This window comes from Lichenostomus cassidix, chromosome 7 (assembly GCF_008360975.1).
Source record: "Lichenostomus cassidix isolate B80296 chromosome 7, HeHo_3.0, whole genome shotgun sequence".
Taxonomy (NCBI): Eukaryota; Metazoa; Chordata; class Aves; order Passeriformes; family Meliphagidae; genus Lichenostomus; species Lichenostomus cassidix.
This window is the reverse complement of record NC_139488.1, coordinates 12,709,830-12,725,792: the sequence shown is the minus strand read 5'-3', so window position 1 is coordinate 12,725,792 and position 15,963 is coordinate 12,709,830. Positions and strand designations below refer to the sequence as shown.

Here is a 15,963-nt window from a genome sequence, read left to right as displayed (position 1 = left end):
CTGCTCTACTGTAAAATGTGGGAGTCTTGTGAATGACTGTGAAGAATATGGCAGCCATGTGCTGGTAGATTCTGCCCCTTGCTGTGAGTCTCCATAAAAAATCCAGCATGTTTTGAATAAGCAAGGGAAGGAAGAGTAACATCACCCTCTATTAGAATAGCTCAGTAGCAGTTCCAGAGATGGCATTTGAAAACTGTTCTGCTGAAATGCCAAATGTTGTTTTTCTCTTCAAAAGCCACAAAGAAACCTACCTCTCAGAGATGAAAGAAGAAACGTGTTAAAACAACATTTAGCTTGTTTTGAGCCAAGCAGATTTTCTTGCAGTTCAGGCTTCCAAACCAGGCCATAACACAAGGGATGTGAAAATCTGTGTTTGGAAACTGTTTAGATGTTGGGATTTTTTTTTTCTGGTCTCTAAAAAGGCAAAAGGTTTATCTGTGAAGTAACTTCTACCTGTCATGTGGAAACAGCACGCAGCTGTCTTTCAGCCTGTCTTTTACAGGTGACTTAGCAAGTGTGGTTGATCAACATTTTTAAATGATGCACATCTTTTTCTTTCAATCACAATTGAATTGTCAAATTCAAGTTGGATTTTTCATTTAAGTGTTGCACATAACAGAGTGGGAAGAAGAGAGGATGCATTAGAAGAAGTCCTGTAAGAACTAATGTTATTAAAATATAAATAAAGTCTCATACAAAAATATTAAAGGAAAATAAAAATCAGGCCAATACAGAGCTTTCTGAGGCTCAGTGATTCATTTAAAAATGAGTGCTGTGTTCAGGACAATTGCATACTTAAACAGATGTAGTCGTGACAAGATGTATTTGGCATTGTATTTGTATATACTTTAGAAAGAAACTTTAGCAGATATTTATACATGGTGGTTTTCTTCCAGAAAGGAAAAACAGTAATCCAAGAAACTGTGGGACCATAGGGGGAGGACATGAGCACTTGTAAAATTTTCGAAGTCTTACAAAAACTCACAAAAAATAAAATCTTTTTCCCTCAAACTCCTGTTGCTCTGAATAGCTCCATTCATTTCAGCAAATTTTGATAGAACACAAAGGAATTACAACATGTGCAAATAATAAAATTTTCATTTCAGCAGTGTTAAATCTTGTTTCCCTAAATTTTAGCACTTGTGATGGCATCATTTGTATGTAGAGAAAGGGTGGGGTTAGTTTACTGATTTTGAGTGTATGTACATCTAAGTTGGCGTAAAATATTCAGCAGAGAAGTGGGAGGGGTTTCAGTATCTCTTCCAAATGGCATCTCTGTTTTCTATCCTCTATTCCCACACCCTCCCAAGAAAAGTTTTATTTCTCTTCGTTTTCCTTCACTGAATGACTCATCTCCTAATTATTTCTTTCCATCTTCTTGTCCATCCCAGTTTGTTTTGGATTCTTGTATATACTGTTTTTTCTTCAGCTTTGTGGTTATCTGTACTCTGCTGTGGGAATGATGATACCCAGTTCCAACAAAAATAACACTTAATAAATCTGGGTGTGTCACAGCTACTGTAACTCAGTCAAAAATGACTTAGACTTGGCAGCAATAGCAAAATAGCTAATTGAATGTCTTAGTTACAGAAAACAATAGAAATCAGATAGTGTATATATATTTTGTATTGCTCAGATGCATGAAATATATAAACAGTTCAGATGAGTGCCTTATGAAGAGTTTGTGATGAGCCTGTGAATGAATCAGACTCATTTTAACCAAGCACTGTATTCCTGTGTGAGATCCTTCCCTATTATTATTTCTTCACTGCCTTATATCAGATGTCTTCAGTTTCTTACTCTTTCTTCTCCTTGTTTGAGGTCTGATGCCAGCCTGATAATTGTGAACTTGACAAGCTTTAAAAGAAATGCCTGTGTCTCCATTAAACAGGCCTTATTTTCTTGTTAAAGAGAGAAGAGTCCATGGCACATTCTTTCACGAAAAGAAATAAATCACAGATCATAATGACAACAGCAATAGGGCTCCTAAATCACAAAATAGCAGTGTCCACAATTTTATTACACCCACAAATGTCAGTTAACCTTGGCAAATGAAGCTGAATTACTTCTTCAAGGCTTAGGTTACTTGATAAGGCTCAACCCTAATTTTGTTATTGGCAGCAGTTTTGGATGTTGTAATATAGGGACAGCATTAATTAGTAAGGGTGCTTAAGTCACAGTGACCATTCTGTACTGAGGACACTGGCCCATGTGATGGAATGGGAACTGGGACAAGACAGATACTACTAAGATTGTAAGAAAAAATTTTTGGAGTTCTTTCTTACCAGATCTTAATAAAAGATGCATGGAAAACAGCTTGTAGTACTCCTTTTTGTTTGCAGTGTGCATACTAATAGTTACGGTTTGGGCCCTTTTAATCAGCAAAAAGCTTCTTTTCCTTTTTTGGGTGCGGGGAGGGAGGAAAGGGTGGGTTTGGGGTTTTTTTGTCATTTGTCTTATTTTGGTTTTGCATGTTTGGGTTTGGGATTTTTTAATTGATGTAAATTAAACTGCAAATGCAAGAAAAAGAGCAGTCTCCTCATGCACTTCTATGTTTGTATGTGGACTATGAACTCTTTCCAAAATGTGGTAAATAGGTAGAAAAAATTGTCAATTACTGGACACAGAGTTATTTCTGGCACTGTCCAGTCTCTTGTTTATTGAGTTATAAGAGCAATGTCTGATAGTCTGCATCTTGCTTTCCCATATGTAGCACCTCTGCGTAATGATTCTTGATTTTTTTTTTTTTTTTAAGTTGTCTTCATTTTTTGCCTGCAGGACGGTCGTTTGCGAGTGAATGATCAGCTGATTGCAGTGAATGGGGAATCTCTTCTGGGCAAGTCCAACCACGAGGCTATGGAAACACTGAGGCGCTCCATGTCCATGGAGGGGAACATTCGGGGCAGGATCCAGCTGGTTGTTCTCCGCAGGCTGGAGGTGCACACAGAGGTGAAGTTCTACATGCATTTATGAGATCAGTGTCTGTCCAGTCCCAGTGGTTTTGCATGGAAGAGATGATGGCCAAAGTCTTGGTCACAGAGAGCTGCTCCTGGCAGAATGAATTCTCTCCTGGAGAGAGGATTCACACAATGTTTCTAGTTGATATCTCCTGGTCTCACTGTTCTTGTTGAGACTAGGTTAAAAATTATCTTTTATTTTGATTTGACAAGTATTTGAACAAAAGTAAAGTTGATTCCAAAAAGAGTTAATTTAGGATTAATATATTGGTGTAGTTTTGACTGTCTCCTACTTCCTCCAGGCAGATGCTGGGATACAGGCAATTTAAAGTATTGTGATTCCATTTGTTGTTATAATCAGAGACCTTAGTATCTTAGTGTGACTTGAATTTTACTTCACTCTTGTTTTTCTGTTTCATTAGTACTTAATTTTTTTTAGTGTGTTTTTCTGGACCTGTCTTGCCTTTTTTTTTTTTCTGACCTTCAAGGAATTATTATATTTACTTTTCCTGGTCAGATGGAGATCCCTTCAGGATGAGTTTCTGAGTTGATTAACATAAAATTTACTTAAGTGGGTAACAAAATAAGAAAAGAAATACATTTTTAACTATTATGTTTTCTGGACATCATATAAATTGATATTTGCCAGTCACCTCTTATTTTCAAAAATACCGGTTTTATGATCTCCCTTGCTCCTCTTTCATCCATGCATGCACACACATATGCACACTCTTTTCTCATCTTTAGATAGATAATATGCATGTATACTGGCTGCCTTTTCTACTCAACCCAGTTTTAATTTTAACCCTTGAGTAAATCTTTTAGAAGGTTTTAAACATTTGTAGAGCTCTTTAAAATAAAAGTACATACAGGTTCATTTGGGGTGTAAAAAGGTTGTAATAAATCTCATTATAGAATTCCAAGATATTATTTTAAGCTTCTTATTTAATAAGCATCACTGGAACATTTTAAGATGTTACAAACGGTCACGTTTGTGGGTGTATTTGCATAAAATACCAGAGGGAGGAAGAGGATGCAGGTGTCTTCTAATTTAATTAACTCTTAAATATTTTTCTGATAATTTTCTATTTAATTTAGTACCATCATTTATTGGTTGAGAAATGGATTTAGAAATATATTACTTCCCAAACATTATGCTCTAACTTCCTTGGGAGGACAGTTTGGAAAAGCTTCATGGTGTCAATTGTGCCAGGAAAGTATGAAAAGTATCCATTAGAAATTCTGGAATATGTTAAAGGAAAACACATTTTTGCTTTCCTTTTATATGTGACAGCATCCTGCTGTAAGGAAGAATTATGAAGTATATGTTATATTTATTGGGCACTTTTGGAATATAAGAAAGATAGTTCACCTTCAAAGAAAGTTCACTCCTGTGAGTTTTCTTTATTTAAATAAAGCCACTTCTTTTAAAAAAGCTTCCAATCAAACATCAGATTGACCTAGTAAAAGTATGAGGCTGTTTTTTATAGTTAAGTGTATAGTTTTGAATATTATCCAGATGTATGAAGGAGGTAAATAGTCTTGACTCATGCCCTATGAAGAATGCATAATGAGGTCTTGATTGAATCAAATTCATTTTAGACAGGAATTAATTTTTATAGGGTAGTCTTTGCGTTCAATTGTAATTCCATTTGAGTCTGGAGACCATAGCAGAAATGGGTCATTGCCCATTCTTTCCTTTCCCCAGAACAGCTACACAAGCACTGCATCTCAGCTTGGCAGGAGGAGAATATGTTTAGAAATGCATTATTGTTTTTATTGGGCAGGACACTAATGGAGGTCTTCCATGACAGCTATGTTTTATAAGCTGAATACTTGAATTAGGTTGGTTACTGATCAGTTGTTGGGATATTGATTGTGTCATTTATCAAAGAGCTGGAAAAGCAGATTTGTTGATGCTGTTAATTTAAGGCTCCTTCTCTGACTGTGTCTCCAATGGATAGTTTGAAAAAGTAGTAAACATGGACTTTACAACCTAAGGAAGCTTATGTAAACTAAAGATTCCAGTTACAAGAGGAAACACAATTGTCAGTGGCTGTGGGGTGTGTGTGTTACTGTATGGAGGTTGAAAGTAGCCTTTTCAAATGACTGATGCTACACTGAGGAAAAGAGAATATTGGATGTGTAGCCTGTCCTCTAAGCCTACATTTGTAGCCATATTGCCACCATGAGCATCGCTGCACTGATTGGTGTTCTGAGGTGCATTTTTTCCATTTTATTATGTTTATTTTCATTGGTTTTATTCTATCATTATTATATAACAATTTCATTTCTATTAAGTTATGTTATTGTGGTTTTATTATTAAGCTTGAAAGACAAGTTGCAAGGTGATGTAACATGCTGTCCTTCCTTATGTCTTGGTTTGCAGGCAATCACTTGCCAATACATTAAATCTCTTGCATCATTTTAAAAATAAATTACATGGGCTAAATACATGCCTTTCTTCTGTAGATGTGACTATGAAATTTAAAAATATATATTTAGTGTAACATTTGCTGACATAATGAACAGGCAGCTTAAAAATAGAAGCCAGTTGGAGCCCGCTTAAAAAAAAAAAAGATATAAAATCAGCAAAAATATAAAGATTGCTTTGAAAACTAGCCATAATATTCCCCTGTGTGGGTTTTTGGTTTTCCATGAATAATGAGTGCAGAAATGTCTTTCTGGGTCTGTCCCAGTTTTAGAAACTGTGATTTTTATTTATTTTTTTTTCCCAACTTTTTTTTTCCTTTGAGCAACTGCTCAGGAGAATAAATTAGGCACTATGGCATGTATGGGGGGGTAGGAAACGTCTCAAAAGAAAAGCTGACTAGAGGTGTGACAGGAGTTTGTTTAGCTGCTAGCCAGAAGACCTGCGTTTGGGAGTTTGGTGTAACTCCTTACTTGCAAAACTGTTCTCGTGTGTGATCATCAGAACATATGCACTCAGTCTCAGGGAGAAGGGAACCAGCTGGCTGGCAGAAAAATACCATTGGCATTGCCCGTGTTCTTGTGTTGACAATGTCACAAGCTGCCCTCCCAGATGGAGAATTTGAATTTAGCCAGTTGTGGGTCATAAAAAAAAAGTCTTCATTTTTGTGCATCATTCTTAATGGTTGTTATTGCTTGGATATTGTTCTTATTTCATGGTCAGCAAAACCAGACAGCAATTTTGAAGAGATCTCTCCAGTTTCTCATTTGAGAGGAGTCAATATACAGTGAACATATTATATCATCCCACTGTGTCCATGCACTGTCTGCAGTGATGGATGCTCTTCTCATTGTTGAATATGTAAATTTGGTGTTACAATGTGTGGTTCTGTTTTTCCCTTAGGAACGCTCAGACCAGGGAGTCTTTCAAAAATCAGCCTTTGATGGGAGTCATAACTTCGCAGCTGCTTCCCGACGTAATGATACCATTCTTCAGCAATTTGTAACATGCAGTCCTCAGGAAGGATTAAAAGGTAGTCAGTCCCTAGATATCCTTCTCTGTGCTGAGAGAGAGTGCTTTGAGGTTTTGTTTTCTGAAATCCACAGCCACGAGAAGCAGCTAATTAGAGTAAGTGCACACTATGTTACTTTGAGGCTTGAAGATCCAGCGAGGGTGGGAGAGCTGACTCAGAAGTTGTGAATGAGATTCCTGGCACAAATTCCAGTTTAAGTAACAGTTTCTAGCTCGCTGCCCCAACACATAAGGCTGGATAAAAAACAAATGATGAGTGCAAAATATATGTTGTCAAAATGTTTATTTTCTATATATCTTTAATGAGTGCAATGATTTTTGCATTTAATTTTAAGATTATGTCCTAGGTTATTACAGGCTTAATTAATTAATACTAAAACATGATGTGCAAAAAGTACACTTGCTTATTTTAGACTTTAAGGTAAAATTTGTTCAAAGGTTAGAAACATTCCCTTAATTTACAAATTGGAATTATATTAATGAACTCATTAAAAAGAATTTCGTAATTGTGTAAATAGTGCAAAGAAAACCTACATGTGAGCATATGGACGCATACCAGTAAGAGCATTTAAGGCCACTTCTTTTCCTGTCTTTTTTCATTTCTGATGGCATACTGTACTATCTGTCCAATTTGCTCCTGACTCAGCAAGGTACTAGTTATTTGAAAAGTTTAAGTATTTGAGATGGTCTTGACCCCTATCCTTTTAAGTGTGCTCTCATTCTTCAAGCCAAGCACATACTTAAATACCTTTCAGTAGGAAAAAAATATTTTCTTTGATGTAGTTGAATTATGCATGGTTTTTCCCACTTTCCTAGACAACTGTGGAATCAGGGGAGCCTGCAAAAAGTAGTTTCATAGGCTGCTGTGATGAATGTGTGGGGTACTTTTAATCAAAACCAAAGAGCCCTCATCTGTAAAACTCAAGAGAAACTCCTATAGAATTTAGGGGTAAATTATTTGTGTTGACTTCAATATTTTGACAGTGTGACTCCAGGCAAGGAATTAGATATAGTTTAAAGCATTGTAGATATTCAAAGACCACATCCTTTTGTTTAGATCTGCCTGATGTTTCTCTTGTATGGAATTTACACTCATTCTGTAGTTCCACGACAAAAGTGTCCATCCTTAGAGCTAACATGCTCTGTAGAGTAAGTCATTACCAAAGAAATATCAAAAAGCAGCAAATAATGCTTCCTTAAAAACCCTGAAAGCAAATGCTCTGGAGCCATTGGTAGGGATGAATGGCAACTGCTAACTTGTCAATTAAATTCAAAACAAAGTATGTGGAAGAGCTGTACTTTCTGATGAGGATTCTACAATTGTGATCCAAACGTCAGGATGACTAGTTTGCAGTTCAGTCATAAAATCATTTTAATGAGGCATCATTTTAATTAAAGAATCATGGTAGGAAGGCATTGTGGCAAAAAAATGTGATGGCCTCAGAAGAAAATGTGTCAGATGTGGAAAGGAAGCTTTGGAGTGCTGCTGGTGCAGGCACAGCCACAGCCTGGGAAGTGATTGGAATTGGAGTTGGTGGCCAAGCCATGATGAAGATGTTGCTACCACTTAGTCAAGGAATCATTGTATTGTGATTTCTGTTGAAGATTTGGTACTTGATGAGTAAAATTTCAGTGATCTTAATGGAGAACTGCAGAGGCAGCAGGAAGGCTGTAGGACAGCTCTGATAAGAAATTGTTTCGGTGAAAGACACTTTGGGCTTACACTAGTCTCGCACATTGCAGAAATATTTCTCTTATTTTGAAAGCATGGTATTGTTATTGAGCTAATGCTCATTCTGCTTTCCATATGAGCCTGTCGCTTATTTCTTCCCATCACTGGTTCAAATCTTTTTTGCATTCTCACAAAGTTTTGTCCTTTGTCTGTCAAGGCATCTGTAATGGTGAAACACTTTGCCTGTGCACAACCATCTTTTATCTCAGTTATGAACTGTAGGTTGTGTGTCTGTTTAAGGCCATGAGTCACAGACCTAACGAGCTTCTTGTGTCAGGAACAGATCCTTGTAGATGTTCACAGTGTGCTATCTACATCTTGAGTGTAGAAGTGCAGTTGGTACTTTTTTGCAAAAAATAATAAAACAGAAGAGATTTTTAACATAATACAGCATCTAATGTAAGAATTTCATGCAGGGGCTGTATTATGTTTCATAAAATGTCACATTCTTAATTAATGTTTTCTAATAAGTTATTTCCACTACCATTCACTGCTCCTACCAATAAAATTCTTATAAAAGCTCGGCAAAAATACACTGAAGCTTGGTCTGCTAATATTCCTGTCTGTTTTAAGAGTCTTTTTTATTATACATGAGCAAGAAAAACTAATGTCTGGGGAAAAATGCTTGTAGCCAAAACATGAAATTTTGTCTTGCCTGTGGATATTTAAATAAAGGGGGGAGGGTAGCAATCCAATATCGAAATGCCAGTGTTTGTTCTATTTTTGCATGAATAATACTTGCTGCCTTCAGGTCCTCACTTCTTTTGCTGCCAAGCTGTTGCACAGTGTTTTTTAGTGCAACCTCTTTGAGAATTGATACTTCAGTGCCAGCAGCTTTACATTTCTGGTGTTGAAAGATTACTGGAATATGTTTCATTAGAGGTTCTGATATATTTCTTATAAGCCTACATTATAAGCAGTTATAGGGAAAATACTGTCAACTCTCTGGTTAAGTAGTAAAATAATCAAACTTTCTCTATTCCCAAAGACTGGTGAGTCCTCATGGTTGTACTAGCACTTCTCTTTTCATACATTTGTGGTAACATCAAGATAGAAACTTAAGAAGTGAAACTTTCAATTATTTAGATTTTCCTTGTAAATGTGTCTTATAGCCAGACTTAATTTTTAGTCTGCCTAAGTTTATCTTTTTACTCTCTTAGTCTGTTTAATATCTGAAAATTTGATACATGTTGTTCAGTGCTTAGATTTATCTGGATCTGTTAAGGTAATTTCCTGAGGTCTTTAACATGGATCCAGTGACTGCCCCTTAGGTTAAATTCTCTCACTTTCTGGCTCCTGCTCCCATTTTGCTGGGAGCTGTAGTCCCTTGTGATCATTTCCGATTCACTAAGGAAGTCTGACGTTTTTCTGCGTGTACTATTTTTTTACTGCAAGTAAAATACTTGTGGTAACCCATGATCAAACAGCCTTGGTGGAATGATGTACCAATTACTGTGAATCTAAGTTAGTACATTATATGCTCAGTCTCTTGCTGTGGCTGTAGGAGTCTGCTCAAAAAGGCTAACCACAGTGTAAGTGTAGTGTCATTTTTTTAGTTTTTTTAATGTTTTTCCGTCAGGCATCTCTTTCCTACGTCGGATAGTCAGTGGTTTAGGGATTTACTGAGTCAGAGGTTCTGTTTGGACCATTGTGCCATTGATATATGTCTAACTTTTGACACATTTTAAAATACTTTTTAAAAATTTTGTTTCCAAAGCATCCTCATGGCAATGAGTTCTTTGAAAAACACAACTTTGTGTTTGTCCTAGGTGTGCTACTTGCTAGTTAGGCTGGTTGCCTTCTTGTTACTGTGAGACAGTGAGAGCTTCCTTTTCACCTTATGCATGGCTTCTACAATTTCACAGACTCCTCCTGTATCCCCTTTTATTTCTTGTTTCTCTAAAGTAAAGAATCCTAATCCCTGGTCCTTGTAGGAATGTTTCTACCTGTGCCAAACTATCCTTGCTACCTTTTCAATATGTTTCTGGATTATTTTACATCATTTTTCAGATAGGAAGAGTGAAACCTTAGACACTGTTAAAAAATGAGGCACACCATTAGCTCTTGAGTTCTAGTTGGAGTACTTGGAGGGTTGAAGATGTATTCTACATTGAAAAATGCAGGGATTTTTTCTAAGATGAGACCTTTGGGTTGAGAAGTGAATTTACAGGATAGTAATGAACTGGTCTACAGTGAGCACAGCAGTCTTATTAAATATTTGCAGGTATTTAAGCGTTGGTGCTTAGCAAGCCACTGAATGGTTTGAGTAGCTCATATTTGTCTCTGTAAAAAGTAATTTTCTAGCATTAGCTGAATGCTGCTTGTAAAGGTAAAGAAGGAGTTACTGTAATGGTAGGAAAGTGAAGACTGTAATTAAGAAATGCTTCTTTGTTCTCTTGCCATAGGATAACAGAAATTTTTCTTCTGAGCACTTTGCTGAGAATGTGGTTCTCTTCTGTACATGAAAGGTGATAAGTGCTCCCCATCAAAGGGACTTAAAGCATGAACCTACAATGAGTTTAGATGCAGCTGTGGAGAACTTAAAAATGGAGTAAAGCACTCCACTAAAATGGAGTAAAGCAATTTTGCCTTGCACTCAACTTCACTATAAGTACAAAGTTTCCCTATATTTACCTTTAATTATATATATGCAAATCTGAAAATCAGCTCTTCAGGAAATCCCAAGGGGTGTATTTTCTGCTTGGTGTGATTTTAATTCTAGTTTAGTTAGTTTAGGGATTTGAATAATTTGTCATTTACTTCAGCATTGCTTGAGGCCTTCCAGTCATCAGTCAGTGAACTGGTGTAATGTAGCTGTTTCTGCAGGTTATTTAACCCCTTTCTAAATTTTATTTCAGAATTTCCAGTTTCTGATCGTGGCCGTGGTGAAAGCGAAAGTCCTCCTCCTCTCCCACCACATCCCAGTGAGGATCTGCTGAATGAGGATTATAATCACAGGTTGGACTTCAGCTCTTCTTAATAGTTACAGCACTAATTGCTCAGTAGTGGTTGTGGTAATAGTTCTAATTGATTATAAAATCACCTCCTATTTTCTTAAAAATTTGTACCACTCTTTTTAGTCATGTGGAAGATATTTTAGTATAAGCTGTGAATGTTATTTTAGCATTTAGTGTGTTGTTCATTTCAGTTGTACACAAGTTGCAGTATGCCTGCTATCCAGGATCTATGATACCCATCATGTATTCAGTGTAACAAAAAGAATCCCAAAGCATAATCCCAATTAAAGAAAAAAGTTAATTTAAAACTGTACCATGGGTACAGTGTGTAAATGCAGCATGAAGTCTTAAATCTTTAAAAGTCCAAGCTAAACAGTTTATAAGAAACTGAATCTTCTTACGTCACCCAAAGATAATCTTGAGGTTACAAACTGAATTTTCAGTAAGTCTGAACATTGAAATGTGTAAGAGAAAAATTAATGAACAGTTTACCAGCTGTAAAGGTATTGGGTAGATTCTTCAGATACTTTTGCAAAGGCTGGTGTGCTTGATAGCACCTATAAGCTTTAATTTCCTTAGGTAATACAGATGTTTGGAAGTGCAGAAAAAAGTGTAAACACATTGAAGTTCATGATGGCTCATACCCTATCTCAAGCAGCACACAATTCAAATTAAAGGCATAATTTCAACCTATCCTGATGATGATGAATGCAACCAGTCCTGATGAGGATGCTGAAATGCAGTGTTGAACATTGTTTCCTCATTTTCTGTGTATTCAGTTTTGGTAGTCATGCATCTATTGCAATGATATTCAGAAAGTATGCATTTCAGCTAAACATTTAGCCATGTGCATGTCCTTTTGTGCATTGGTGTGAGTAAAAACTACTCTTAAGTGATTGGCTGCATGTAGTATCAAAAAGTGGATGTAATTTAATTATGAATACCTTGAATTCTTCAAGACTTCCATAACTATTTTGTTTTTGCTAACACAGAGTAATTATACTAGAAAAATTTTGTTATTTCTGGTCTCCCAGGCAGGTATGTATGTCATGATAAACAAACAAGTCTACACAGATAAATGCAATTCTGCATTATATTCTCAACTGCAGTTTGTTAGAATCTGTTCCTAATTTTTCCAGCAAGCTAGGAGACAAACATTCTCCTAAATGCTAATGATGTATTAGAATGATGATGAATTTACAGGCCCTTTCTCCCAGCCTGACTTTTCCAGTATTGTATTGTTCTTCCATTTAGAATTTAAGTTCTCTTGAAATTGAATTGCTATATCAAGTCACACTGATTTCACTGAAATTGCATTTCAACAAAACACTTAGGAAGGTATTTTGACACTTTAAAACTAAACCTTTTGATTGAACAATTTGGAAATAAATATTTCCATTTTTCTAACTGCTTTTTTTTTCTCAGGAGCACTTAAAATGATAATTTCTGTTTCTAATCAAAAAGAAATGCATAAGATTTCAGATTGCTTTGAGGTGTTGCACTTTGAGCTGAAAGTGACTTGGAGTTTCACTCAGGTGCAATTTTGAAATGTTTAGAAATATGCCTTGAAGTAAAAGAATGAATAAAAAGACCAAAACAAAATAAAAACCAAAGTGACCAAAGCACAATACCCTGGAATTCTAAAGTCATAGCATGCTCCATAAGATCTCCAGCCTCTGCGTAAGTGGTGCAAGGCTATAAAATAATTACATATTAGCAGATGAAGTAGAATTGATCCAGGTACATTGTCAGTATTTCTCCAACATTCTGTAGCACAATATTTGGAAATGCAGTGGTTAGACAGAACTAGCAAAATGAAAAGAAAATCACTGCTAATCGTTTACATTTATATTTCCATCTGTGATGAAAAACCAAGTGACTGAAGGTTAAGTCTCAGAAAAGGAAGTTGAAGATCAATATCTGATTTTAAAAATGCATGCTGTAAGCAATTGGAGGAAGAAACTCATGTATATTTGGGCTTGCTTTAATTAGTTCACTTGTGGTTTGAACTGGTACCTTAATATTTTACATAACTTTTTCTTTCTCCCTACAGCCCTATGATAAATTCAGCAATGCATTTAAGAGATCAGCACATCAACTTCAGATCTTTGACACCAGCCAAGCAGTCTGAATCAATTAATCTGAAAGCTTCAAAAAGCATGGATCTGGGTAAGAAGGGGTGGGGTCACATATAGGTCAGCTTTTTAGCCTTAGCCCATCTGCACCATCCCTGTTTCTTGCTTTTGTTTCTTTAACACTAAAATCAGAGGGAAAGTTCTCCAGAGGAGCTGCAGTGCTGGGGACAGTGGTCAGCCTCCTCTGGCAGCTATTTGCAAGCACCCTTTTTATTGGAGCTGAAGAAAGTTTGTTGTTTTTTTGGTTTTGTTTTTCTTTTTTTTTTAAGGCCCATTGATTTGAAATCTTAGCTGAGGAAAAGGGGGAATGATGGAAAAATGAGCCGAAAGAATTGCTGTACGAGTTTTGTATGTCTAAAATATAAAGCAAAACAAGCAATCATAAAAGTAATTTCTTCTATAGAATATAAATGTTTGTAAAACTACGGTGGACAAAGGTAACATTCCTAACACAAGTTTGTTTATTTCTTCATTGACAATGACAAACACAGGCAATCAAAGTGTTGCAGTAGATCTTTATAAATGCTTGAAGAGTGTAAGGTTATGGTTCTCTACCCATCAGTACTGTGCAGGAAATCTTGCAGGGGGGTGAAGCGGAAAGTAAAAGGTTCTTTCAATACCGGGAAAGCATTTGCAGGTGGGAGATTAAAAGGTTATTGCAGCTGAAACCAAGTCACGTTTTAATGAGGGTTCAAGAAAATCTGTGAGGTTCTTAAGTCTCAAAAAAAAAGTTTCCTTTTTCCTTTTAATTCTTTTTCGCCAAGCTCAATCTTTATTGTATTTTTTTCAAATTCCAGTGTTGATGGGGAAACTTTGAGGCCTCATATTAGGATATCTTTAATAATAGGTTTGTGTGCTTTGTTGGATCAGTTTTTGTACACCATTGAGAAAAAACAATTAATTTCATATATAGTTTCAAGGCAGCTTTTTGTTACCTTGCAGGTTGTTTTTCCCTGAAACATTCCAGACTGGTCTTAGGTTTTGTACTGTTGATATTTATTGTCATCCTAACGTTATTTTAATGTAACATTAAATGTGTGTACTCCTCTGATGGCTTGTAAGGAAAGCCAGACAGTTATTAATGCAGGATAAGAATGAATATGAATTAATTTAAGAAAGGTCTTAAGGCAGAAATAGAACACTACTGCATGACCAGGCCAGAAATAGGCCATTTTGCTCCTCTGTTCTACTGTTTTGTTGAAGAGTAATGGATTAGGTATTTTTTTAGGGATGAAAATGCTCCTCAAAAAATGATTGAGTTTACAGACTCAAGTCAAAACATATATTGTATGTAGTCTGCTAGAGAAATGAATGTTCATCTTTAGTGAGTCAAATTCTGGAAAGGTTTGCTTCCAGCTGCCATGGAAGTCACAAGAAAGAACACTCACGAGCACCAGTGTAAAATTAGGCAATGGGAATGTGAGTGAGAGCATATTCAGAACTGCCAGGTAACTCATACTTCAAATTCTAGACACAATCTGCTCTTGACACCCAGAAGCAATCCTTTGAAAATATATATGAGTCACTAAATCATGGTGGCTAAAAACTAAAATAAAATTGGCTGCAAAAATAAAATCAAAATTGGATACAAATATGTCTTTTAGATTGTTCAAAAATTGTTGCCTATAGAAGGTAGCTGTTAAAAATGCCCCTTGTGTTATAAAAGTAAAAAATAAAAAGGGTAATAACCAGTCTGATTGGAGTCACAGTTGTGAAGGTAAATCTACTCCTCGAGACAGTCATGTAAGGGACTGGAGGGACTATGAAAGATCTGCACCATATTGTTTTATAAAAAAGAATAGATGAAGTAAAATTCCTTGCACATAGCTTGGCAAGTAATGAAACTGAGGAAGATGAAAGCTAGGACCTTTTACAGTCATTCTCTAGCAAGCAGTGAAGTACCATTGGCTTTCCACCTTTTGAAAGATTGTGATCAGGAGCTACTGACTGGAAGAGGAAACAGAACAGAAACATGAAAATCTCAAGTGAAGTAACTGCAGTATAAATCGCTTCTAATACAAATAAAATCCCAATAGTTTGGTATATAAAAATGTGTTTCCAAATAGAGCATTCATATAATACATATTCCAGGACAGGTTTTTGGGAAAACAAAGTTATTTCTTAGGGTTTTTTTTTTTTTGCTTTCTTCTTACTTAAGTGCAGTCATAACCAACAGTAATTTTCCATCTCAACATGCAGCTGTGTACTCATTACTGATTTCAGTGCACTGTTGGCTATAAAAAAAAAAAAATGAAAGAGAGAAGTGCTGTCTTCATCTTCCAGCAAATTTGGTGACAAAGGAGAGATGTTCCCTCTCTGGAAAGTGCTAGGCCCTATTTTTCCAGTAGTCTTGGGATGCTGTCCACTTACTACTTTTCTTTTTTTCACCAGCTCTGCCAGTCCCTTAAAAAAAAAAAATCTGACATGATGAACAGAAAAAACCACAGAATTGGAGTGCAGGAGAAGAGCTCTAAGACCTTAGAACACGTGATTTAGAAGCAGTTTCTTTCTTCTTAAACCAAGTTGTATCTGAATCATATGTCACCACAGATCTGTGAAATCACCTAGAGATTGGGTCTAGAGGCAGAATGGCACCACAAATTCAGTAGACAACTGAATTGGTCTAATACAAGCATAAATGGGAAATCTATATTACTACTCACTTAGGAAACATTCTACTTCACCCTGAAATGTGTATAATGCATCCCTTGCCTAATTA

General features: G+C 36.1%; 1 protein-coding gene across 7 annotated transcripts in view; it reads left to right on the top strand.

The window, feature by feature from the left end:
- Nucleotides 1-15,963, top strand: part of PARD3B (par-3 family cell polarity regulator beta) — a 398,314-nt gene that overhangs the window by 205,891 nt on the left and 176,460 nt on the right. For all 7 annotated transcript variants that reach the window (XM_085066249.1, XM_085066251.1, XM_085066248.1 and 4 more), the window contains 4 exons: nt 2,779-2,949; nt 6,292-6,421; nt 11,011-11,110; nt 13,163-13,278. In XM_085066249.1, coding sequence (XP_084922375.1) covers nt 2,779-2,949; nt 6,292-6,421; nt 11,011-11,110; nt 13,163-13,278 — 517 coding nt within the window. The remainder of the gene's footprint in view (nt 1-2,778; nt 2,950-6,291; nt 6,422-11,010; nt 11,111-13,162; nt 13,279-15,963) is intronic.